The following is a 27784-nucleotide window of genomic DNA, read 5'->3' as shown; positions in this document are numbered from 1 at the left end:
ATATATACACACTATATATATAAATTTTTAAAAAGTTAAATTATAAACAAATAGCCAAATTTTTTTCAAATAAATTTTAAACAAAAATTATTTTTTAAATAATAAATAAAAATACATTATAATAAATAAAAAATATATAAATCGATGAAAATTTAGCAGGTGAATGAACAGTCAATATTTGAGACTGAGATCTGAATGAATATTAATTTTTAGACCTAAAAATTCAAACAGCAGAAAATACATGAAAATTAAAAATGAATACAGTTGTTTTATCAATGTTAGACCTGAACATCGTCAGGATGTATGTCAGCTTAACACTGATACAATTACCATACCCAGTCTACTAGATATGTTTCTGTTCATCCCAAATTAGCATAGGTTTCAAAATTAATTATTTTAAAATTATTTGTACCTCTAAAATTTAAAAAACGCTACCCCTACATACCATGCCTGCTAAAAAAATGTAAATACAATAATATAAACAACATTCAAAATAAAAATTCAAGGCATCAAAAAATACCTGTTGGATCACATGTATAAAAGTGAACAAAACTTCTCGCAAAAACAAAACTTCTCGCAAGAAAACAATAAACAATTGTGTAAGTGCCTACTGAAATATAAACAATCTGGAATTATAACAATGTTAAAAATTGGCATCAAAATACAAAAATACAATTACAAAAAAAAAGGCGAAGAATTAATTAAAATTTATCAAGCAGTAGCTACTTCTAAATGACTGCTGAAAAGAATGTAGGCGGAAAGTCAGAGTAAGGTTATTATAGACGACAATAAAAATACTTTCTCACCCATTCACCTCATTCCTCCTCGCGGTTTAAAAAATTGGCTTTATTATGTAAAAGAATATTTATAGTCTGTAGAGGAAGCCAGCTTTTTTTCAGTAGTTTCTTAAAAATAATTAGGAATTTGATTATTGCCCACTTACTTGTGAAAGTAATAAAATTTCCTGTTGCTATTGCTCAACTTATGTGCAAATATTATTGATACAAACTAATTGATAATAAATAGTATTTTCTACAGCCTTTTTGAGATGTTACTGCTCCATTTAATTAACTTAATTGAATAAAAGTTAATCTCACTTCTTGATAATTAAAAATGCCAAGATTCAGAAAATTAACAGTCAGGTTTGCTCCGAGTTAGTGTTACTAAGATACGAAAAGCAAATACTGCTAGACTGGATATGATTAAAATTGTTGAAAGTAACAAAAAAGAAAGTAATGCGAGTGAAAGAAATCTGGGTCAGATAAGGTAACTGTATCAATAGGCTTACCTACTGACAATGCTCGGATCTGACAGTGATAAAATGACCATACCAATTTCAATTTTGATGTATTTTTGAATTTTTTAGAGTTAAAAATTTAAAACATAATGTTCGTTCAGATGTCACTCTCAGCCAAAGACTACTGACTATTATTCATTCAACTTTTAAATTTGCATCTATTTTTATATTTTTCGTTTCATACAATAATTACTTTTGTTTGCAATTTATTATTTAAAAAAAATACTTATTTGATTATAACTTAACATGTTTAAGTAATTTATGTCAATCTTAGCAGCAAATGCACAGGGTTCTAGGTTTGACAGTCATTCTTGCAATTTGCTTTTTTCAATTTTATATTAGTTTGTATCTGAGTAAGCAACTTAATATATTCTTTTATTATTATCTATTACTCTTATTTTAATAATTCAAGGACTTTCCGATTTTGAATTAATCTATTACTTTCAGGCAAAACTGAGGTTTCAAGTTTTTCCTTCATAAATCTTGACTGTAATTAAGGTTAGCCCCCTTTTTACTTTTATCATCTTGCTGATTTGAAATATAGGAATGTAAAAATTCCAATTGTTTAACATACAGACAGACATAATGCCCCACCAGCTAATCCAACTTGGTGAGAAAAAGCAGTCTGAAAAACATCTAATTGTATTTACTCTATTATTTGTAACAAATGTAGTAAGGTTTGTATAGGACAGACTAAAAACAATCAAGAATAAACAACTACAGATCTCGCATTAAAATGAATTGCTTGCATCAGCTCATACTTCTCAGGCCACAGTAGAAATAGAACATTTTAAAACACACAGTTTCACTGATATTTCAATTAAAATTTTAGATTTTATTCCTAATCTAAAAATTAGGCTTTTCAGAAAATCTGCACATTTTAAAAAACAGGGACTTAACACTTATCTTAATAAATGTACTTTATATTTTAATCATACTACTTATGGAAGATTTAATATTTTCAGTAAAAACGCTCTTAGAAGAACTAGATGAGGCAAAAAGACTACAAACAAAATACTAGTGGTTAATGTTAATAAACTTCAACTTAAGTTCATTAATTTATTTAATACTGAGATTTCACTTTAAAAAGTGTCACATTACTGCACACATTTACATTATCACAACTTCAATAGTACTTCATAGGTACTTTCAATAATTTTTCTGATAAAGACTTTGTATTAGATTTTATTATACTTAAATTTCAAAGTAACAGAAAGATGATGACCATGAATTTCTCTCTTATTAACTTTCTACATCTTGCCTTCAATAGAATAAATTTAAAAAAAAGGTTTAAAACATCACAATATCTTTTCCCACAACAGATTCCAGGACTCACGTCTGTTTCAACTACCCCCCCCCGGAAAAAAAAAAAAAAAGGCTTTCCAACCATCAGGAACTGAACTGAAAAGCAACTTGATACTGCAATGATGTAGTTCCCCCCCTTCTTGTATGGATTCTCCCAATAAACACATTATTACTGGTAATTTTGATATAGTTGGAAGATTATTTTTTAAGGCAGCTTATGAAACAGAGTACTAAATTTACGCCAGTTAGTTGGCTCAGTTAATAAGTCATTATGCATTAAAAATGTTGAAGATAATACAGATGACTTCATTTTAAGAACCAGCTTCAAGCTTTGCCTACCTACTCAAACCTTTATGGAATGGAAACATATATTAAACAATGGCAAAATAGCACTGTCTAAGCAGCAAAGTTCTGAAAGTTTTTACCTCTTGCAAGAACTCAAAAAAAATTTCTACTCTTAGGGCTAAATTTTTTATAACTAAAAACAAAGTCGGTAATAATTTCTGCATCATTTGTAACAGCTCTCTTGATGAAAGCGAACTTAAACAAGCAGTTACTTATGGTGTTGCTAAAAGTAACAAAAGAGCAATTATTAATAATAAACATCATGCTTTCCACAGAACACTAAAATTATTTCTTAATTCTGATTTCAGTAGATTTTCTAACTTATATGCACTGCTTAAGTTCCAAAAGAGCTCAGTCAACTTCAGATTTATTCCTAATGGCACGAGGAACTATAAGGAGGGATATGACTACATTTTTTTCTCTTAAATTCAAGCAGATTTGTAAACTTAATTTAAAAAATGTAAACAAAGAAAAACACTTCAATTGCATCATTTATAACAACCATCATGTGATTAAAATTGTAAAAGAGCAATATACTTAATATCAATTGCTATGACTTTGGGAACCTTTATACACCACAGCCAATGAAAAAAATTTATACCAGTCTATTAGAATTACCAATGTTACAGATACGTAAAAGTTTAGATACTATTACCTGGAAGGTATATCTCCACTGCTCTCTTTTTCACAATTACATTTAGTTCCGAGATACTACTTTTCTGCAAATTAATGGCATCTTTATGGGAATGAATTATTCTACTCAAATATGTAACCTTTACTTATTTACTAAAAAGTAGAGATTTCTATAGATATATTGATGATATCATTCTTTCAACAATTTTAACTTCATCAAATCTAGCAATATTTAGCCTTCCTGTCTTAAACTTAAGACAAACTGAGATTCATCAGTTTGACCAGCTGTCGATTTTCTGGATCTTAACATTTTTAATTACCAAAAGAAGTCACATTACTTGACAAAAGAGATTTCGACTTTAATTCTATTAAGCTACTTAATCGGAACAGTACATCTCCAAAAAGGTTATAGGAAATACTATTTATAATCAACTAGCTTGTATAAAAGATATTTTAAGGGAAGTCAACATACCAGAAATTCTATTGCTTTCACAAACATTCGCCAATAATCAAGTTAATAAATATGTTTAAAAATAATTAAAACTGAAAAAAAGCTGGCATCATCTATGAACTGCGATTTTTTTTTTAACATAATGAAGCCCTTTTTTTTAACATAATGAAGCCCTTTTTTAAAGGAAGAATGAGGTGAATGGGTGAGGAACTACTTTTAGTACGTAAAATTTGTAAAATATGTAATTTACTGTAAATTTGTATTTTTATTTCTACCATTATGGCTGTAACTTTGACTAATGGGGACATTTCAAATTTTCTGAAAGTTGCCACTGCAGCCAAAATAACACAAAGAGCTGTTAGTCTGTTCTATTTTTCTTTTTCTTAATTTTTGCCAGATTCTGAATTCCATTTTTTAAAGTTTTTCTTTAAGTTTTTATAGCAACTATTTCATTAATATTATTTGGCGAGATTAAAGGCTGCTCTGAGTTCAGATAATTTTCCCATCCACATTCTTTCCAACATTCATTTAGAAGTACCTACTGCTTGAGTAAGTTTTAATTGATTCATATGATTTTTGTAATTAGACTAAAATATTGATTAACAAATTTGCTGCCGATCAGCATTAAGTTTTGAAAATATGTGCTGGTACTGGCATGGAGTGAAGGTTAGAAACTAGTTGTCAATGTATGTAGTTTGGAATGAAGACAAAGTTCCATTTCATGCAAAGACCATACACGAATAACATTCAGAAATTAGTTTGTAGGAATATCATTGTAACTGTCTTATAACATATTTATTTATAATATATATATATATATATATATATTTGTTTGTGGCATAGTTTCATTCAAAAATAATGCATATTATTGTTACTAATTTTGATTCATTTTTAAATACCTTGTGCCAGGGTTCATGCAGCATTGCAAAAATAAATTTACCTTTAGTGCCAATCACACACTGGTGTGCAGTCATAAAATTCTATGCTTAAAGGCTTAGCAATCAATATGGTAGACATAATAATCTTTTGTTACCTCTTTTAAATCATATTTCTCATAAAGTTGGCATATGGGTACAATCTATTTCTATCACACAGCATTAACTATCAACATAACCTCACATGACCAGCAGTGAAAGTGTTAATGTTTATTGAATTCCAGATTTTTTATACTTAATTTTATGACTGCATTTACCACTTATATATTTACTGTGTTTATAGTTTTCCTGTAAAAAGTGTTGCTTTTGCCCACTTTGCCATTTTTATGCATACGACCCAACCGAAATTTTCTGATGCTTTGAATTTTCATTTTGAATGTAGTTTATACTATCGTATATATGCTTCTCTGGCTGGCCATATATGTAGGGATAGAGTCTTTAAATTTTCAGACATAAAAATGGTTTTTAAAAATGGTAAATATTACATTTTAAAGCCTCAGCCAATTTGGGATTAACAGAAACATATCTAATAGGCCAGGTATGATGATTGTATAGGTGTTATATCTACCTACCTCCTGACAATGTTCAGGTCTGGCAGTGAAAAAAATCAACATATTAATTTTTAATTTTCATTTATTTTAATCATGTAATTTATTAGTTCAAAAAAATTTGCATACGTGGTAATAATTTAACATTTTAAAGTAATGTACGTCAATTTTAGCAGCAAATGCACAAGATAATAATTCTCAAAGTCATTCTTGCAATTTGCTTTTGTCAAGTTTTATATTAATTTGTGTGTTGTGTATGTGAGTGCACATGCATGTACATTTATATATGTGTGTGTGTTTACACAAGAAACAAAACCAAATGCTGGGTATTGGTGACTGGAAGAAAGCATTACTCATTGCAGAGTATCAGTAGCATGGCCATCACCTTGAATCTTGTTTGAAATTTTTAGCAGAGTATCAGTAACAAGAAACAGTACAAACAGAAATGGGAACAGCAGCAACATAACAAAATCCTTCCATCATTTATAATGCCAATCTCATTTGAGTCCCAGACTTCAGGACTACTTTAGATCAGATAGAAGGGAAAAAAGTAACAGGCACACAACAGCCAAATTGTGTCAACTTAGATACTTATTCCTTTTAAAAAATAAGGTATGAAAAAATTAAATGCAATATAAGGTATTTGAAAATTCTAAAAAATTTTAACTACAATTCTTGCATCACATACCTCCATTTTGATTTACAAAGTTCATCGACAAGTCACGATAGATACCATAATAATCATACTCTTCAACAAGTAGCACTTTCACCACTCAAGACCTAAATTTGAGTTAGATTCCTGCAATGACTGTTGAAATAGATGTTATTAGGTTTTTCAAATCATATTATACTTAGAAAGAAAATAACTATAATAATACTGAAATGCCATAAGCTTAAAACTTTTTTTTTAATGTGAAAAGGTATGTACAACAGACATTTCTCTGTCAATTAATGTAATTATCTTGCAATATCATTTTTATTAAAAGGCTTGTGTTACAATATATAGTTTCCTATTAATACCTATAGTTAATAAAAATCAAAAATTCAATTTGTGTAAAACAACAAATAATTCTCACTGTGTTTTTTTGCGCTGCAACTTCGTGAATGTAACCCCCCGAACCCCCCCCCAAAAAATATCTTTGATAAACTACAAAAAATTTGATAATGCACTAATTATCAGGTTAGCGAGGGAATACTATATATTAGATTAAGCATAAATAGTTGCAAATCTCCGACTAATCTTGATGCAGAATAGAAAGTAATACAAAGCAAAAATTATGCAAATATTTTTCATGTGTATTATATAGAACTAAAGAAAAATCCAGCAACAATAACAACAAATGATGAAAGTTGGAATATATCATTTCTTTCTTTAAAAAATAAATTAAGAAAAAATCATAATAGCATAATGCAGATGACACATGCAAGCAGCAGGGAAAAGAAACTTTTACAAATTTACTAAACATGCAACATAAGTGGCAAATGATAGAAATTCTTAATAAACAATTGTAAAAAGTTTCACACTTCTGTAGATATTGGAGCAGACAATTTCTAGAAAGAGTAAACATGTAACATATAAATCATAATGAAATATACACAGCATGCAAACAAGCTTTATATCAAACAAGTTTTGATTAAAAAAAAAATAATAATATAACATCATATTAAATTTTCAAAGCCTATAACATGTAATGAGAAAAAAAAAAAAAAAAAAAAAAAAAAAGAAAAGAAAAAAAGAAAAGAAAGAAACTGAACATACTATAAAATATCCCACTTACGAATCTAAAACTCAACCTTGAAATATATTTATTCATCAACAATTACCTAAAGCATTCAAACTTCCATTAACTACCAATCAGAGTTTAGCAATTATATTACTTAAAAACATGCTAGGGAAATATATAATGCTTGAAATTAAATGAAATATCAACTCCCCTCCCAAAAAAAATCCTCTCATTCATTGGTATCATCATGAAATACTATATGGTTCTCAGGAAAGAATAAACATCCTATAAATTATAAAATGCTAAAAATAGTCTTGCATTTAAAATTAGCATAGAAGTCAATTTAGTATATCAAAAGTAAGTCACTACTTCACTTTAATCATTGATTTAAGACACAAATATTGATGGTACAGAAGAAAGTAGTATCTACAATGACAAGCATTTTAATAAACAAGGCAAGTGCATTAAATTGGAAAAATGACACTGCAAAAAAATAAATGTAAGATTCTAGGCAAAATTCATCTGCCCTTTATAATATTTTTGCTTAGTCTCTCACTTTGAAGTTCAAAGTCATATACCAAACTAAAGAAATTTGGGTACTTCTTCGTTATAGCGACCCCCAAGATTGAATCGCCAATCAACTAAGATTTCTTGCCAGAATCTGGCTACGAGTTCTGACACTTCACAAAACGATCATATATCAGCTTTGGGTGCATGTTTTTATACCTCGCCACATAATCGTATATTATTAGCTGCAAGAGCAAAAATGCACCATGCTGCATTTTTGCTCTTGCAGCCTGTTCTTACATTATTCCTTTCTGATGAGGTTTCTGAATTCACACTGTTTATTTTAAATACATCCACTGCATTTTTTTGTGAATATCACATTAACATTCTTTAATTTACCAAGTAATGAGGAAGATGCCATATCATTTTTCAAGAAAGAGGTTTTTTACCTGATAAACGAGTATGCAAAAATGGCCACAACATGAAATTTTATGCTAACGATGAAACCATTTGGAGATGCAATGTTAAAAATTGTAAGAAAGAAGAAGGGCCTCCACATTGAAAATTTGTTCAGTAGTTCCAGAATATTATTTGTCACTGCTATTAGATTTAGGAATTCTTGGGCAGAGGAGTTGATGTCCATGAAACTGTATAACAAACAGCTTAATATGCGTGACAGCTCAATAAGTGCTGCAGTTGAACAGCTGAACAGGAGCTGCAGTTTACTGGAATAATTATTACATGAGAGAAAATAATAATAACAAAGATGAGAGATAATAAAAATATGAGAGATTTAAAAGGAAACACTTAAAATACAGCAGTCCGGTATTAACTATGCTGCAGCTTCACCTTGTTAGTTGTGCATTATAATAACACTTATTAAAATGATTAATTTATAGGTGTATTTCCTTTTCTTCTGTATTATCAGTCTTTATACCCTAAATTAAGTCATATATCAAAGATAAATTAGACTCTGTTACTTTAAAACAGATCTCTCAAAGCAACTTATTGTCTCCTCTAGCTTCTCCAGTAAACATGGCAACATCTAAATATATATTAAAGATCCTATCTAAATATATTCAAGATCCTATCACTTTACTTCAATTTAACCATTTGCGCTACGACTAAACTCCACGGTTGCGGTGACATGCACTACAATATAACAAGCGGTAAAGTGTCTCATTTACGCCGCTTTGCATCTGCGAGTGCAATCCAGAGCTGTAACTCGAGAAATAAACAATCTCGTTGTTAGGCGACATGTGCACCACGTTATTTTCACTTTTGCGATAAATGCCTATCGACGTGGTGTTCATGTTGCATACGGTTTGAGACAAAAGCATCTCGACATGCGTGGCATGTCTTTTTAGCGCAAGTGGTTAATGTGTTTCAGTTCTAGCTTAAGTCAAATTACATTACACAAAATTCTGAATTATTCCCGCAATCAAACATATTTCAAGACACCATATGTTTTCCACAAGAAAATAAATATCCCAAATTCTGTTCTTTTGATTCTATAGAAACATGTTAAACACATTTATAATGGCTATTAGAAAAATCTGGATTTATTATAAAGTCATATATTAAAATCTAATAGCAGTGTTCAAACAGCAAAATGTAAAGATTTCGGCCACTTAACAATTTTTCACGTAATGTATGAAATCAGAAAATTCAAGCACGTACTACAATAAACTAACTTTACAACTCCCATTTATGCATAATAAATTGCCATATTTTATATCCAATTAAGCAGATATTCTTCTATATAATTAATCATGATTTTGACAAGGCTGTGAAGAATAAATTATTAGGCATTTAAGTTTAAATACCAGTTACATTTTTAAATAAGATCAAATTCTCATCAACTCTATTTCTAGAATGTAAAATAATTCAAATTAAAAGGCAAATTGCTTTATATACAATTGTGTTTTCTCAAAACTTTTGCCTTCTCAAGATTTGGAAAACCCTGAATTAGTAATTTATTTCTCAAGAATCTCATGCTTTTAACAAATTGCTTCAGTTAAAAACTAAACAAGTCTGCACTGATGTATGTAATAATACATAGCACTAGAAACATAGTAACAGTAATAATATAACAGCAATGCTTCAAATGTTGATAACTTTTTAAATGATAGCAGGTTAAATAAATTTAAAACAAAGATTTTATGCTTTACTTTCTTGCAGCCCTTTAAAAACTGAGTAACAATGAGATCAGGTGAAAGATAAATTAATCTTATTCTTCATGCGATAATAACACTTGTCAAGCTGTATGGATAAAAATACGCCATAGCATAAGGCAAGCGTCCAAATTTTTGGACAAACTCCGCTTAAGACATTCCTAACATTTAAAGAGAAATATACTTAGAAATAATAGGAAAGGGTGAAGTGCACAAAAAATTGTAAAATACAGAAACAGAAAATATTATTATATTTTACATTTATTCAATCAGTAGTTATATTACAAATATATAACAAGTTATGTTTTTCAGTTGCTGACAATTTTTATTTAACTATGTGCACATATTAAGCGTCTATTGCTTTATCTGCTAAACAGGTCCTGTGTTTAGATACAAAAATTCCAGAAATGGAAAAAAATTTCACATTTTGTGTTGACATTAATTTTATGCACTATGGTGTATTTCTCAGCATTTTCAAATCTCACAGTCATCTACAATATGTTTCTGGTATAGAAAGCTTCTCTAACTTCCCTATCCATACACTGACCTCTACATCAAAAACAAACCCTTGCAGTCTTAATAAAACTCTGCAGCAGCATAAATATTATAACACTAACAAATATTTAGACAAAAAGCAACCTCAAGAGATGTAACTAGGCAACTGGTAGGTGTGTGAAATTTTATTTTACACTTCATCAGCACCTTCTCCAAAATCCTGGATAGATATGATTGCATTCAGCAGCAATCAGTGGACTGCATTCAGCCACAACACAAATCTTGCTTTTTAAAGCAATTTATGGTTATGCTTAATGTTATATCATTCTCTGAAGCTCATTCAAATCTCACATCATCAAAAACTCTCAGCATAAATAAGAAAATCTTAGATTTCCTTCCTACATCATTCAGTATTTTTTCGATATTTTATTTTTAAGTACCATAATTTCCTGAAGAAACGCTGCGGCGTTTACGTGTTTAAAACTTAAATTTTCAGCGTGTGCAGCATTTCTACCCATGCGGCGTTTAGGTGTACTAAATATAAAATATTTCCTATGATGGTCATTGTACATAGTTTGGATGGCCTTGTCATTTTGCATAGACTGGTGCTGTTCCCACACAAAAGACCACTCAGTTGCTGTTGGCGCATTTTACGCCAACGAATCTCGCCAAATCATTGCCTCCTACGATTGAGGCAGCAGACTGAAAAAAGAAGTCTAACCGGTCTGACGTGAGCAATTACTTGTAACCGAAGCTCACAATTAAATTGTATTTTGCTTCACTGTAAATATTTGTATATGACGTTTTTCTAAATAAAATAATTAAAAACGAAGCAGTGAAGCTGGTCTGTCGATAAAAAATAACCTTTAAGAAAAATAAGTTTATTCAACCTTTAAGAAAAATAAGTTTAATCAGTTGCTTTTTGCGAACGTTATTTTGTTTACATTCTTTCCCTTGAACGGATCTACATGCCTTATTCACCCTAAATGAGATCTCAGAAAAATAACATTCTTCCCCCTTTCAAATCAACCATCTCATCAGTTTGAATAGTTTCTCTCCTCTGCCATTCGATAAATCTTCCAGTACCCATCCTCTCCCCACCCCTGCCTTTTCTGCAATTTTTTTCAAAGGCGGATACGACTCCACCTGTCTTGCAATAACAAACTCTGACATATTTCCCCTTCAGCATGAATCAATTTTTCTTGGCATTCTGCCAGATACAGATCCCATCAGTTTGGGTACAAGTACTTGTTGGATAGTTTTTAAGTAAGAAGAGAGTGGAAAATTTTTGAAAATGTCACCTAAACGGCACAGAAGCTATACTGCTGGTTTTAAGCTTAATGTAATTTCACGCGTTGAGCAAATTGGAAATCGAGCAACAGCTCGAGAGTTTGTAGTTGACGAGAGTTGTATTCGACGTTGGAAGACTGAAAAAGAACTTTAAAATATGCCACAACAGAAATGAGCGTAAGAAGTGATACTGTAAGGTGGCCGAATCTAGAGGACGACCTTGAAAACTGGAAAAAGGAGGAACGAGGAAAGGGAATGTAAAAACTGTAAAAATTCGCTTACAAGCAAAATTTATAGCAAAACGAATGAATATAATGATTTCAAAGGAGGTGTAGCAGATTTATGAAAAGAAAAAATAATTCTGTGCCTACTAGAACAACAGTCGGGCAACAATTACCAATGGACTGGCAGGATAAAAAGGCATCTTTTCTAAAAATATGTGACAGATATTATTGACAAAAAAAACTTCTTCAGTCACAGATGGATGAAACGCCGTTAGCTTTCGACTCTCCTGCAAACAGAAGTGTTGATGAATGCAAAAACTGTATCTGTGCTCACGACGGGGCATGAAATAACGTCATTTACATGTGTGTTCGAATGTGCCACAAACGGTGACAAGCTAAAGCCGATGATCATTTTTAAACGAAAGACTATTCCGAAGAGAGATTTTCCTAATAACGTAATTATTTGTGCAAACGAGAACAGCTGAATGTTCGAAACAATCATGCATGAGCGGCTACAAAAAGTTTGGCAGTGTTGTATGGGATCTTTTTTCCAACCAAAAGGGTTATTGATAATGGATTCCATGGGTGCTCATTTACTTGAGTCAGTGAAAACCAGATGTCAAAAATTGTCTACGACCGAAGCAATAATTCCTGAACCTATTTTAACTTTGAAAAAAAAGTCAGAGAATTGCACAAACCAGGCATTTCACACTGCCTTAACTTTGTCCATGAACACATCGACCTATTTTCACTTAAAGTTAAAACTATCATGGTGACCAGAAAAAATTTGCCGCTGCGTTAACACACAGAGATGAACAAATAACCGATAATGCATATTTCCTAACATTAAACAACAAATCTTTTAACAAAAATTAACATACGGAGACGAATAAATAAATGAAACGTCAATTTTTTAACATACCTTTTTATCATGAGCATACTTTCAAGCTTCCCACCACCATCTTCCATGTAAGCAATTCAATTAAATTTTTGGTTGTTTCGGCTCATCTGCTATTAATGGTGGATAAATACACATAATAGAACCCAAACATCAACATTCATCCTCTTACTTACCTCAGACATACTCAAATGATGGTACCCACATCAAAATACAACACTAATGCACGTGCAACCGAACACATCAATTGAAAAGAATGGTAAGTATAAAAAAAATCCCGGTCCATACTGAAGTAATACTATTACAAAAAATAGCCAAAATCTCAATTTATCACAACACATTTGGTGATATTCGCAGAAAAACGGCTTCTTAATGATAAAAAAAAAAAAAAAAATTCTCCAAGGCAAGTTTTGCCAACATTATCAACATTACAGTTACTAACATTGGGGTTTTTAGATTTCACGAACAACCAATACTACTTTCTGATTTTTTTCAGAAACCAAGGGATACCATACGGTAAAGATCAGCTTGATGTCTGATTATACTTACATAATGTATTGATCAGTGTAATGTTGAAATTTACAGTTTTTCTGAATTGAGATATTTTTTTGTCATCTACATAATGAAGATTTTATAAAAAAGTGTTCAACTGTAGCTCACACATTAAACAGCAAATCAAAATACAGTACGAACTGATGGCAAAAATAAAATCGAAATAGAGTATGAATTGAGAAATTTTCAAGTAGTGAATGAAAGCTTTTACTGATCAAAGTACTTTAAATCCGGATAAACTTGGTAATGTACTGTAGATCGAAATAAAATTAAATTAGACATAAATATTAATTGATTAAACAGAGCTTGAACCCTGATGTAAACATCTACAAATATCTCCATTAGATTAAGATAATTCAGATCAGATGATGTTTAATAAAATTAATAAAAAATACAATTCAAGTATAATAAAATTTAAGAAGAAAAATTATTCTGAAAATCACTAAAGGTGAAAAGATCGAATTAGCACAATTTAAGTTTAATTCATTCAATGAAATTTATTCATTTCTGGGAAAAATGTTCCTTAATAAAGGCTAAAAACTGAAAAATGGGAGATTTGGTGATATACCAGGAGACCAGAAGAAAAACCACAGTTAGCAGCTGTGGTTTATGAATATAAAATACTATTTTTATTCAAATCCTGGTTGTACACCAACATTTTCTGTACTTTTTGTTGTTTAATTTATAAAGCAAGTTAAGAAATCTAAATAAATATACATATGCATTTTTCGAGTACTGAAAAGGAAGGGCATGATGAGAATGATCTTCTAGCAATGGCGAAAGGGGTGGAATAGGGCAAAATAGGTTGAGAACCACAATGTTAGATTTTTATGTACTAGTAAAAAAAAAGGCTAATCTTTGAAATATGGTAACAGGTAGTTTGGCGACATTTTGGCAAGGCGATTGTTGTACCTCTCACATACAGCGAGGATAAGTCTGGCAACAGCTGCAGGAAGAAAAACTTGGCAGTGCTGGAATGGCAACAGCGGATGATATTCTATAGATTTTAATATTTTGATTTTGAGTCGATGTTTTTTGCTTCTTTTGCGATACTATTACGATATAACATTTGAGTTTTGGGTGAATGAAGTGGAATCCGCTGTCCCGCTGCGGATATTAGTAAAATATATTTAGAAAATTAGCTGCTTTGGAAAGGATGAAACCTTGTGTTTGAATTAGCGGTATTTTTCCTGCTAAAGTTGCGTCGAGTTCAGAATATTATGCCAGGCTTATTCACACTGGCGCAGATAAGTTCAAATTTTGTTTATTGTATTTATAGTGTATAACTTGCAAATATATGAATAGAATTCTATTAAATAAACATTTAAAATTCTGGAATGGTGTTTAAAATTTTAGATGTAGAGTATTCAAATTGCTATGTTGGAGCCAGTGGCAGTCATGTGCAAAATAAAATTGTTTTTGCTCCACGACATAACAGCGATAAAAGTTACTAGCTAGGACTTTAGTAGTGTACATGGATAAAGTCAAGAGTGTGCGCAACGCCATTTTTGTGCAATTCTGGGATGCTTTTTTAAGTGAAAATTGGTTGACGCGTACATGGATGATACCGTGTATGTGCAATTCTTAAAAACGTGGCAAGCAGTTTGCGATTCTGCACTTTGTCCCAATTTCGCACCTAATCTTCGTCATGATTAAGCATTTGGTACAACTCTAATATACGCCCTAATTTCACCAAATGTGGCGATATGTGTTCTGCGCTGGTTTTTGGCGCGATTTCGTGTTCTATGGCAACCCTGTTGACGTTGACAGATCTTTCGCTGGAGCTTGTTGGTTCGCCTCTGTGTCTGAGATGATGGGAGGGAAAGATAAAATGGTAGTTGTTGAATTGAAAGTTCGGCAAAAGGAAATATGAATGTGGCTATCCTGTTGAGGGGTAGTGGGTATTTGGAAGTGTGGAAAGAGGGTCTGGGAGATTATTTTTAATGGCAGTGCATGATAGAAATAGGGATTTGTGATTTTATTTATTTGTGAACCATAGTATAAATTTTCTGGACAGTGTGTCTTGCTGTCATGTAAATACAATAGTGATTACGTGGCGGCATGTTAAAGGCGGTATGCCGGCGAATCAACGAGCTCCAGCGAAAAATTTTTCAACATCAACGGGGTTGCCATAGAACACGCAATCGCGCCAAAAACCAGCGCAGAACACATATCGGCACATTTGGTGAAATTAGGGCATATATTAGAGTTGTACTGCAAGTAAATTTTAAAAAAAAAATAACACTGAAAAACTGTTTATGTAAAATGGATGTATTAAAAGTCATGCATTCAGTAATTTATTACAGGCTAATTATTTCAGTAATTTATTACTCTTATTTAATAATTTAATATTTTATTACTCTTATTTAATATCTTAAGTAATTTATTTCAGTAATTTATTACTCTTATTGAACTAACATCGTCACTGAATGATTGTTTGGAATCCACATTTCTTGTTGTCTGAAACCTACTTCACCTATTTTAGAATAATGTAAATATGCAGTTGTGGCCACTCCTGATCGATTATATACATCTATTGTATTTATACCTATTACTATACTAATTATACAATTAATTACAAGCAAAACACTTTAAAAAAAAAAAAGACACTTGTAGTAGAAATATTAGTATTCTACATGAATTATGGAAAGTACATGTAATGAATAATACCATGACCAAACACTTAAAAAAAAAGAATAGATTTAGAAAAGAATAGTATTTCCTATCTTGATACTTGAGAAAGCAATCCTGCCACACAACACACAGTTAACTTTTTATTACATGATATTACATATTTAGTCTTACAAGTAATTCAGAAGGCTGAATAGTGGTAGTTAAATCTCGGCTCAAATCCTGAAAAATGAGCTGGCTGTGCAGGTTATTTTTTTTCGCATGTGTTTTGTGAATTTTGTGACATTTTCATGGTTTTCCTTAAGTGATGTAAATATGAGCCTAATTGCCCTAGAAATTATTCACAAAAGCATGCCTTTTTCAGCTAGCCCTTGCATGCTTTGCATTATGAATTAAATAAACACACAAACCCTTCTTATTCTTAAAATGATAAAGTAATTAAGTTCACATTACATGCAACAAAGCTTTTTAAAAGCTAGGATACTTTCTTTAACAATTACAGTGCTAATTAGTGCTGTACTTCTCAGTTTTATGTGAAACAACATCTCAGTGTCACTGCTTGTGACACATTTGTTTCATGTAAGTCTTCTTATGCAGTCATAAGTATGAAATAAACAAAACAGATGGCATGAAAAACGTAATCCATACACCTTAGTGACTGTTATTTGACATAGTTTTTATGCTGCATCTGTGAACTACACTGTTAGATTTGATTGAGTGAAATTGTGACTAAATTTCAGAAGACTTTGATAAAATTATGGTGCTAAAATTTAAAAGTGAAATTAAAATCAAAGATACATTGAACAGAACAATCAAAACAGAAATGTTCATATATTAATAATGAATGATAAAACAGACATTTAAAATATTCATATAATAAACATATACAATTAGTGCAATTAATATAAATATATGCATTTAAAAATGATCTAACTTGCACCATATTTGCAATTTTTGCTGTTGCAATGTTATTAATGTGGACTCTAAAAATTTTATTTAAAGTCCACATTTAATAACATATATTATACAATATGTACCATATATAACATATTTATATGGCACATATTGATGTGTACATGGACAAAGCCAAGAGAGTGTGCAGTGCCAAGTTTGTGCAATTCTGGGATTTTTTTTAAGTGAAAACAGGTCGATGTGTACATGGATACCAAGTTTGTGCAATTTGTTTACTTGCCATTTTTAAGTTGGCAATTTTGAGAAACATGCAGACATTCTGCACTTTCCCAGTTTGTCACCAAGGGCTCTCCTAGGATTTTACCCAAATTTTAATTAACATAATCTAATATTTTAAAGTTGCAGTTGCATAACATTACGGGAAGAAACGTATTCATGGAAAGGTTGTTTCACATTATGGAAAGCTTCTATCAATCTACAACTTTTATTTATTTTTAATTAAAACAAATTTTAAGACTATTTAACAGGAAGCGAGAAATAAAATGGAACAGAAATATTCCCATTATAAATAATCAATAAAGATTCTAATTTTTTAAAAAAAGTGTGGAAATTTTTCACTTCCTAAATATTTATATTATATATATTACTATTATATACTATTATATTATATAGATATATCACAGGATAAATAGTAGCATTTAGGATGATTAGCATACCTCAGCTAAATATCCACTGTATCCTTAATTCTTACTCATCTATTACAATATATATATACCTAATATTAAAAGTTTGAAAAACAATATTATAATTAAACTGCCTTGGACTAAATATCTCACAAGATTAATAAAGTTCTGTTTCAAGTAAGAGAAAAGCAGTTATGTAATTAATTGATAATACTGTATTATATTCTACAAGACATCTTTGTTGGTTTTTCAAGAGGATTTACCTTTCGAATTCTGCCCTGCTTCAGAAAATATGTTAGTGTCAAAAGCTGTTAAATACACGATTTTAAAAGTTAGTTCTTTGGCGCAGCTACAAACAGCGAATCAAGTTGCAACGCAGTGTTGCCAAATCGCGCAATTTTTGACAAAACTATGCTGCCAAAATTTATCTGCTTGCGATTTTGGGAAATTTTCACTGCTCTTTTTTCTTAAATGCACATATATTAAAATAACTTTTATATTAAAATTAATTTATAATAAAAAGATTTTTCCCCCAGATGGTATAGTGTTTAGGAGCCACTCGAATTTTTCATGTTTTAATTTCTTCAAATATAATATATACTCTAATATTTGGTGGCAACATTTTGAAAAGTGAAACGGACATTTATATTCATTCAACGCAAAATTGCAAAACGAAAACAATCGTCCTTTAGGGACAAAGCCTCTTTGGACTAATAATTTAATATGTTCATGATAATGTAAAATTATTATGGCAACAGTGATGTTTTGTTTACATATGCTTTGAGCGGTTTAAATACGAAAATTGATTAGAGCCACTCCGAGTAAGTTGTTCATAAGACAAGTAAGTTTAATTATTTTTTACCCTACTGTCTAGAATTTCTGCATGATTAAAAGAATGATTGAACCAGATTTCAGTTGAACCTTTATTTACTATCATTTTTCTTATCATCACTAAATACTTGTTTTATTCCTTTCATATTTATTTCGATTCCGCTATGTTTATCTTGAAAAACAGCATAAGTTAAAACTATACTTGAAAGTTATTTTGTACATTAAAAACTTCATACTGACTTGCAATTAAGTTTCAAATATGAATATTTCTCGCATTTCTAAAATTCCTTTAACCTGCAAAAAAAAATTTTTTTTTTTTTTTTTTTTTTTCCTTTTTTGTTATGAAATGCTTTTTTAGAAATATTTATTTTGGGTTTTCATCCGCAGAGAACCCGTTGGCGCCGTTGCATTTTTACTCGCCAAGCTAGCGGTTTAGCGACTATGAGCCGAGCCGTAAACCTTATATTCTGTAAACGTGATTTTTACTGCATGTAAATTCAAGTTAGCAGACAAAACAATATATTAAGCATATGGTAGTAAAAATTCACAGATAATAAGCATGTAGATGTAAAACTAACCGGTTAAACGTGATATACGAAAATAAATTTGTATTAAATTCAAGTTAGCAGAGAAAAGAATATATTAAGCATAAGACAATATATAAGCATTTATAACGGAAATAAAAATTCATTTAATAAATATCAATTAGTATTAATATACTGAAATTAACCGGTTAAACGTGATAAACGAAAAAAAATTTGTCTTAAATTCCATTTAACACAGAAAACAATATATTCCTTTCACCAGCAGTGGTTTGCTAATTCTGATGACTATGGTGATACATCAAACTATTCTGTCATCTTAGATAATCAATAATATTTTTTATTTCAATTTAATCATCTATTTATGTCACACCTGCCATCCTCTGAAAGGTTATTGTTAGAAAAGCATTAACAATATATTACCTTGTTAAAATTTTACACTATAAAAATTGATTTATTCTCATAATTTTAGATGACAATAAACAATAATAAAAATAAAAGCATTACTTGGTTATTTAAAATGCACATGCACATTTTTGCGGCCTACGGAAACAAATTATTTTAGAGGTTGGAAACCTCATAGTTCTTAGAGCTGTTAATAATTAAGAACACAATGTAAACAGCCATGTTACAAATTAGCATTCACCACCGTATTTTCTTCCTTTCATCCTGAACCGAGAACCGGCATCTATCTACGAAAATCTGCAAATGCGAATAACGACAGTGATAATTCAACAAAATGAACGCAAGAGGAATGGTTGCAAACTTCGAACAAGCGAATAGGATAAATCTGCTGGGTTACCAGATTTAAACTATTATCGCGAAAGTTGGCGATGTTTACATTTACCGGGTTCTCTGCGGAAGTGCTTCCTTTATTTTGTGTAAATCATTTTATTTTTTATGTAAGAGTTTATGAAATTTAATAATCATTTGTGTTAAATATCACTGCCTCAGCTTGGCGACATATTTGAGCAATAACTTGTGGATTCAGGTGAAAGTATTGCAATGATCGGTAGTTAAAAGTGAAAATCAAATGCAGATATTTAATTAAATTAATCTAATTTGGAGACTTTAATACGTGGCTTGCCAAATTTTTTTTTAATGATAAAACTATAAACTGATGCAGGTATTTTCATAATAGCTTACTATCGAATGAATACTTAGCAGAGACTTTCAATTTTTATTCTTTGCATACAATTTTTTCCATGTCTTTATATTTTCCCATATAAACAATAAAATTTTACGAATTAAATTCTTTAAAATTTTTTAAAGAATTTAATTCATATTTACAACTCATTGAGGCATTAATTTTAAAATCCTATGCCTTAATGCAATCGGACACAGTAAGTCAGCATTATTACTACAGGAAATATAAATGATAATGCTTGATAGAACTTTGGTTGAAAAATGGGAGGGTTTTTCATTTTCGAAGGAAAGGCTAATCTTTGGAATATGGTAACAGGTAGTTTGGCGACATTTTGGTAAGGCGATAAAGGTTACTAGCTAGGGCTTTAGCAATGTACATGGATAAAGTCAAGAGTGTGTGCAATGCCATTTTTGTGCAATTCTGGGATGTTTTTTTAAGTGAAAATAGGTCAACGTGTACATGGATATCGTGTATGTGTAAATATTAAAAATGCTGCAAGCAGTGGGCGATTCTGCAATTTCTATTTCTAATATAAATAGTGGGATACTCGAGTTTCTGAGCACGAAGTGAAACATAAGCATTTCGAAATTATTTCATTTTTTATAATGAAGAGTTCTTAAAGAACTTTTTGCTTTTTGGAGATATGAATTTTTTTATTAAATGGTTCTAAATTTGCCGATTTATCAACATTTTGGCGATTTTAAGATCAGTTTCTATAGAAAATTTTTATTTCCGAGATCTGGGAATTTTTCAATGATATTTTTCAGAACATTGTAACATTGATAAATTTCATTTAAATAATGGTAATATTTTGGAATTGTATTTAAGAAATAACATTAAAATAAAGCATTTGTATTTTTCGCTGTCATATTATAAAGTTCCATTTTGGCCACTTATTATACAATATTTTTGAATGTGAAAAATAAGCAAGGTATAATGCTGTAAAGCACCTATTCTAAAACATTTCTTAGCAAAAGCAAAATAGCTATGTAATTAATTAAAAATCTATTTTAAAATTTTTTATGATATTTATCGAGTTTTTCCCATGTAATTGTCTCAGAGTATTCAGAATTCTCAGAATATGCATCAGTTTTCTCCAGAGCTTAATTTGCGACCAAGCTCACAGGAGCCCAGCTCCGGTACTTCTTAGTTTTGCAGTTAAATCATAATTCTACCCGGAGCCCTACACTTCTTTTATGTACCTGAGCAAAATTTCAGTAGAAATTACATCTTGAAAATTTTATTTTTACTAATAAAATTATATTAAAAATCATATTAAATTTTAATTTATCTCTTCGTATTTTGTTAAATTTTAACTTGCACTATTTACCGTATTTGACGGCATGTAAGACACACTGGCATATAAGACGCACCCTTATTTAGAAGGCCACACACATGTAGATGTAGAAAAAGTTATGTGTGTCTAGATCTTTATCCGGGCTAAAAATAGCATTCAGTATTGAAAGTGTCCTTCATGGATAAGGTGCAGGTAACTTTTTTGAGACCAAATTTAGGAAAAAAAGTGTGTCTTATATGCCGTCAAATATGGTAATTATTTTAAGCATTGATTAGTGAATTATTTAATTTTTTAATTATTAATGATTTTATTAGTCATGCTGTTACAGAATTGGTAGGGGTAATTTTGCTTTAGGATTTTAGACATTGCAGCTTGGAAAGTTTAGAAAGATATGAAGGCAAGATTTATAGACCCACGATTACAGAAGATTCCAGAAAAATGTGACAAAATGAAAAATGTCTCGATGGTATTAACACACAGTTTCTTACTTTATGGAGAACGTCTGGAAGAAAAGTGAAAACATTGGTTTTATAGTTGAAAGTTTTACTTCTGATACTAGAATCTTCTTAACATTTTTATCTTCCTTTATTTCCTCTACTTCTCATTAGACATGAGCATGGAGAATATTAGAAATGCTTCTAATCTTATCATATGGACAGGCATTATAGAAAATGTTTTTTACTAATAAAGAAACTGAAAACTGAAAATTTAAAAGATTCATCTAATATGTCTTAATGCATCATATACACGGCTGGCACTAGGCATTTTCTCACCTGATGTAGTTTCTGTGGATCTTAAATACTGCTTCCAGTGCCTGTTCTAAATGCTAAAAGTTTTGCCATTTCTAGATTTTGTTGCACAGTGTGTCAATAAATTCTGAAAATTATGCCACAACAGCTCTGTAACTGAACCTTATCATCTATCTTTCATATTTCTTCTGAATGTTCATATTACTAAAGAAATAAAATTAGCTGCTTTTTCTATACATTCTAAATGTATTTATTTTATTTAGAATAACAGAAATCTTTAATTAAATCTAAAAATTCTAAAATGAAAAGGAAATGGAGAAGAAATAAACTGAATACATAAAGAGAAAGAAAATTATTCTTCAAAGATATGTACAGTTATTATTATGTAACTTACCCAGTTGTTTACAATTTCAGCCTTTACTCTAATTTCCCATTTCTATTTCCTTACCAGAATGCAAATCACTTAGACAGTTTTTAAACTGAGGTTTTTGGAATGTAAGACAAGAGTGTTTCTGACCTCCACTTGCTCCCTGCATTAGTTCCTGCCAGCTCTCATAATTTGTAATTATTTGTCTTTGCATTACCGCTGCCGACATTTGAGTTTGTTACAACGATAGAGTGAGTTAAATGAAATTAAGTTGTATAGTCTTTGACCGCTAGTTGATATTTTTAGTTTGAATTTGACTCTTCTTGTTTAATTACATCACCACGAGCTGCAGTTGATTTTGTTAGCATAAGAACATGCCTCTATGTTCTAAGTTCTTTTTAAATAAGAAGCTTTGTCTGACTTTGTAGTTACTTTCAGACACAGCAATAATTTGCTTCACAACTGTCAGGGGTTTTTGGGCTATTTAACTTTTACCAGATCAAATAAACCCTCATAAGTACATTGTGGAGAGGTTGACAGGTTAGGAGATAAAACACGCAGAAATTAGTGAGGACATTCTTTCGCATATTGAGACAAATTTATAATTGTTAGTAAAGATGGTTCAAGAGAAGGAAATCGATATAAATTACTCAAAATGTCTGGAAAGGCTTCAAATTAAAAAGATGCGTAACTATTTTGTTGAGTGTTGTTGCTACAAAACATAAATGGTTTTGTAGCTTTTAATGTGTAATTATCCTAATATCGTTTTAGAATCAATGTCATAAATTATAGGTATTTTAAACTGTGAAATTTCATTAGATTGTGATTTTACTAGGGCCTTTTTTAACAAATATTGTTAAAAAATAAATAAAATTTAATAGTGACCATGTAAATCCATAATGACTGAGATTAGATAACCTCAGTCATTATGGATTTACATGGTCACTATTAAATTTTATTTATTTTTTAACTATTAAATTTTATTTATTTATTTATTTTTTAAATTTTATTTATTTTATTTATTTTTATCTAATACCTAATTTAATTACTTATAACTAACTACTTACCTTTAAAAATTATCTCTGCATATTAAAGCGAGTTATTGCCTTTCATTAAGCCTTACCGTGATCACAACATAAAACACAAAAATGTAAAAACTTATGTAAAACTTATTCTTCGCATCTCGTGACACTTAAAATACTGAAAAATAACTTATCACCTCTGATGCTTTATTGGCTTATTAGAACCTTAAAGTATATTATCTGAGTCGCAACCCCTGAAAATCTACATGGAATTATGACAGTAACTGCGTCAGACGGAGCCCAGCTAACTTTCATAACCTGCCAACCGTGCCTACATCAGGCCTCTCAGGTTTGTTTTGATCAGCAGGTCTCTTTCTAAGCAATGATGACAACAACCAGTCTTTTGTTATGAATCATGCTGATTATGATTTCATTTTAACCTATGCCCCTTGACATAAAATCTGTTTACTATTTATTAAATCTCTAGACTGAGTGAGTATGTTACAAAATGAAACATTAATAATAATAATAAACATAAAGCTAACTATTTGTAAAACATAAATAAAATGCCACTTATCTTCTTTCAAATATGTCCAATTATTATAAGTGTAAAATATTTAATGCTACTTGATAAATTCCATAAAGTTAATTTTATTCTCACACTTATTAATTATAATGTTAATTAAGGTATGCTTAATAATAATGCATCCTACTTACGGATCTATATATTATTTTTAGGATGGTGTTACAAAAGTGAAGTTCAGGCATAGATAATATTTTTAACTGAATTTATTCAGTTCCCATTTGTTCATAGGTCCTTAATTTTTTTTCATTAATGGTCCTTAAAAGTCTTTAAAAATACTTAATTTCCGTGTACAGAAATGTGTACGAACCCTGGCTTTGAAAATGTGTTTTTGCAAATCTCCCATAAAAGCACCAAGTTGACAAGTTCTCATTCCCAAATGGGTGGCAAAAATTGCTGCCAAGGAATAAAGGAAATGAATGATGAAATCAAGTAAACCCCAAAATTATCAGCCTAAAAACAATAAATGAATAGAACACCACAAGAATGCAGAAAAACAAAAAGTGTAATCAGAAAGGATTCAGATGTTTACAAATATTCACAACAGCATTATTCAAGATAAATCTGTTCCAGTTAGCTTGGAACAAATGGGCACCCCATTGTTCTCAGCTACTGTAGCTAAAATAATATTTGAATGTAAGAAACTGATTTTCTAAAATATTTGTTTTTTTATTAGTATTTCATATATCTAAGGATGGTCTATTCCTGAAGTTATGTTTATTCCTTGAAACTGTATAAAGATGAAAAAGATAGAGTTTTAATAATAATTTGAAGTAATTATTCTACATAATTTTATTTCATATTTTAACCTGCAGTTTAAATAACAATACATATACTGGGTTTACCTGCCTCTGCAAAATCAACTGATATTTGTATTCAGTGGTATCAAGAATCTGTAAGTGGTAGAAGAACTTTGAAGGTATGTTGGGCAATTGACAGCACCATCATAAGCAGTGCTGCAGATCGTGCTAATCTGTTAGATGAAAATTTTGATTCAACTGATCCTTTTTTTTTTTTTTTTTTTTTTCTGGAGGAGTTATTGAGGTAACAATGAATAAAATATAATCAGTTTTAAACTTTGCTGAACCAAACATCACATCATTAGCAGTTTTAATATTTAATGGGTGAATAAAAGTAATTTTTTCATAGGTTTTTTTGTTTCATGTGTGTTTAATTTTTTTATAAGACATATTTTCATTAATTTTTTTTTCTACTATTGGTTTAGATGGCATCATAAATCTGAAATGCATTCACCTTTCTATGTCTCTTTATAATTTTACATTTCTAATGTTATGGTCACACTGAATTGAAAAAAATAATAAGCTGTTAAAAACAATTTTCTTGTAAATGATAATCACTTATTTCTGTTTCTTCCTTATGTCTGCATGAGGTTTGGCTCCAGATGCCATAGAATAAAAGAGGGGGAGGGCGCTTGTATCCTTAAAAAGTAGTCTTTGTAATATTCTGCTGCTGTATCAATTGCTTGCTTTAATAAAATGTATTTTGCTGACAGATTGCTGACAAATGCTGATCTCCTAGTGCTTCTGCAGTTAGGGCTGTTTAATATGCATTGGGCATCTGCAACATACTTGTGTCATTTTATTGGATCTTCAGTAGACAATTTGGCTAAGACTAGAATGAAAGTTCAATGGATACTTTCTGCTTGACCATTTCCTCACAGAATGCCTGTAGTTTAGAATATGTACTGGGTTTTTTTTCTTTTGCATAGTAATCATCTGGGCAGTTCTTTGAGGTGAAAGCCGTATCTCTGTTTGTAATTATTCTAAAAGGATCTCCAAAGATGAATCTTGGGCTGATGTCAGCTTTACTGATACAGCTAGACAAACTTTATAAAAGCATCTACAGGGGTCAAAATATGGCTATAATTCTTGTTTGTTTATAGTAACGGTCCTATAAAATCTTCATGAAGTGTGCTTAAAGGTACATTTTCATTGGGTAGCATGCTCCCACCTTTTCCTTGCTTTTTGTTCATAAAATACAACCTACACAATACACAGTAGCTTGCTGTATTCACTTTTTGAAGGTAGAAATGAAAAAAATCTCTCTTCAGTGTATAGAGTTTGATGCTCTTTCGCAGCATAAACTGATATTCAAACTCCTAATGGACTTGAAGTGAATTATTGCTTGGCTGAAGATACTGACAAAGACTTCTGATGGTTAAAATATAACCTTTTTATTAAATCAGATCCTTGAACTGCACATCTCATGTTTAACAAAGTCAAACAATGACTTGTCGCAAGCTATCTTAAAAGTCACATTCAAATTCAAATTAAAACTAATCCAGTAATCAAATATTGCACAATTCATTTAATGGGAAGTTGGCTCAAACTTCTCACCAGCATAACAATTTAAATGTCAGCAGTCGCAATCCAAAGCCAGAGACTTTGGACTGTGATCTTATCTGAGATAGTGAGATAGATATAATAATAAATTACTTAGATAGTGAAATCTAGTAAATGTGGCCTCGAGAAGCAGAAACAGGCTTTGTCTTAAAATCTGTAATCCTCAAGTTTTCTCGAACTAGTTTGCATTCTGATAGGGAAATGAAAAGGAGAAGTGTAAATTTCTAAATCATAACTGGTTAAATTTACGTTCTTGTGTAGCATGAAATTTTTGGCTAAATAATTTTTGGCATAGGCATTCCAGACATGATTCTAATGCTAGAATGACATATGAATGTAGAAGAGGATTACTTTTAAAGGGACAGAAGTTAATTGACTTCAGAAAACTTTTTAAAATGTTGCTATACTGTCCATGCTTCGTAGCTATAGCTGTCCAGTCAATTTTTTAAATCACTATGGAATAGCTTTTGCCTACATTTTGTCAGGTATTGAAAACAAACTTGTGTATTTTGTTTGTTACTAAATATAAGAAAATGCATCCTTATTAGATTCATTAGTCTATTACTGCATTATTAGTCTTTTACTGCATACATTGGCAAATAAATCTAAATAAATAAACAAAGCTATTTTGAAAGCCATTCATCATAAAAATTCCTAAGTGCCAGAGTTTTTCTTTTGCCATGTCTAGAATTATGATTGTAGGAACAAAATTGTACTGTTAAATTGACTGAAGCTTCTAGTCATCATCAATGAGAATTTTTTGATTTTAAATTTATTTAGATATCATTTATTAACAAGTTTCATTGCATCACAAATTAGCAACTATATATGTAGTTTACTGTTTCTTTTAAATATATTATATTAGGGCTTTTGTAATTCAGTACATGTATGAACGCAATAAATTAATTAAGCAGAAATTACTACTGAGGTTCATGACCAAATGTTTGCATGCAATAAAAATAAAATATATTTGAAAATTGCTGACAAATACAACTTTCTGGATGAGTATTCAACTGTTAACACAAATTTATTTATGTGTCATAAATCAAGTGGATAAAGTAATTGTACATTGGCATTTCATTCTATTTCAGTTCAAATATTATCTGTGTGAATATTTTCATTGCTTTCCTCATGTACTTCTCTCTGTATGTTGCAAACATGAATGAGTTTAATTTAAGAAGTGCTAAATAAAAGGAAGCCTCCAGGACTGGATAATCCTTGCATGCATTGTCGTAATCATTTATTTGTGTACCTGAATTTTATTCAATAAGACAAACAC

General features: G+C 30.4%; 1 protein-coding gene across 1 annotated transcript in view; it reads right to left on the bottom strand.

Annotated features, from left to right (window-relative positions):
• Nucleotides 1–17972, bottom strand: part of LOC146997132 (inositol polyphosphate-5-phosphatase A-like) — a 101954-nt gene extending 83982 nt beyond the window's left edge. Inside the window, exons 1-3 of the mRNA XM_085816739.1 lie at nucleotides 17868–17972; nucleotides 6203–6322; nucleotides 521–610 (exon numbers count right to left, since the gene is read on the bottom strand). Coding sequence (XP_085672865.1) covers nucleotides 521–610; nucleotides 6203–6227 — 115 coding nt within the window. The 5' untranslated portion in view covers nucleotides 6228–6322; nucleotides 17868–17972. The remainder of the gene's footprint in view (nucleotides 1–520; nucleotides 611–6202; nucleotides 6323–17867) is intronic.
• Between the last annotated feature and the right edge of the window lie 9812 nt (nucleotides 17973–27784).

Source organism: Stegodyphus dumicola, chromosome 5 (assembly GCF_044657685.1).
Source record: "Stegodyphus dumicola isolate Sdum_Otavi_A_Nest chromosome 5, ASM4465768v1".
Lineage (NCBI taxonomy): Eukaryota > Metazoa > Arthropoda > Arachnida > Araneae > Eresidae > Stegodyphus > Stegodyphus dumicola.
This window is presented reverse-complemented; position numbering and strand designations above follow the sequence as displayed.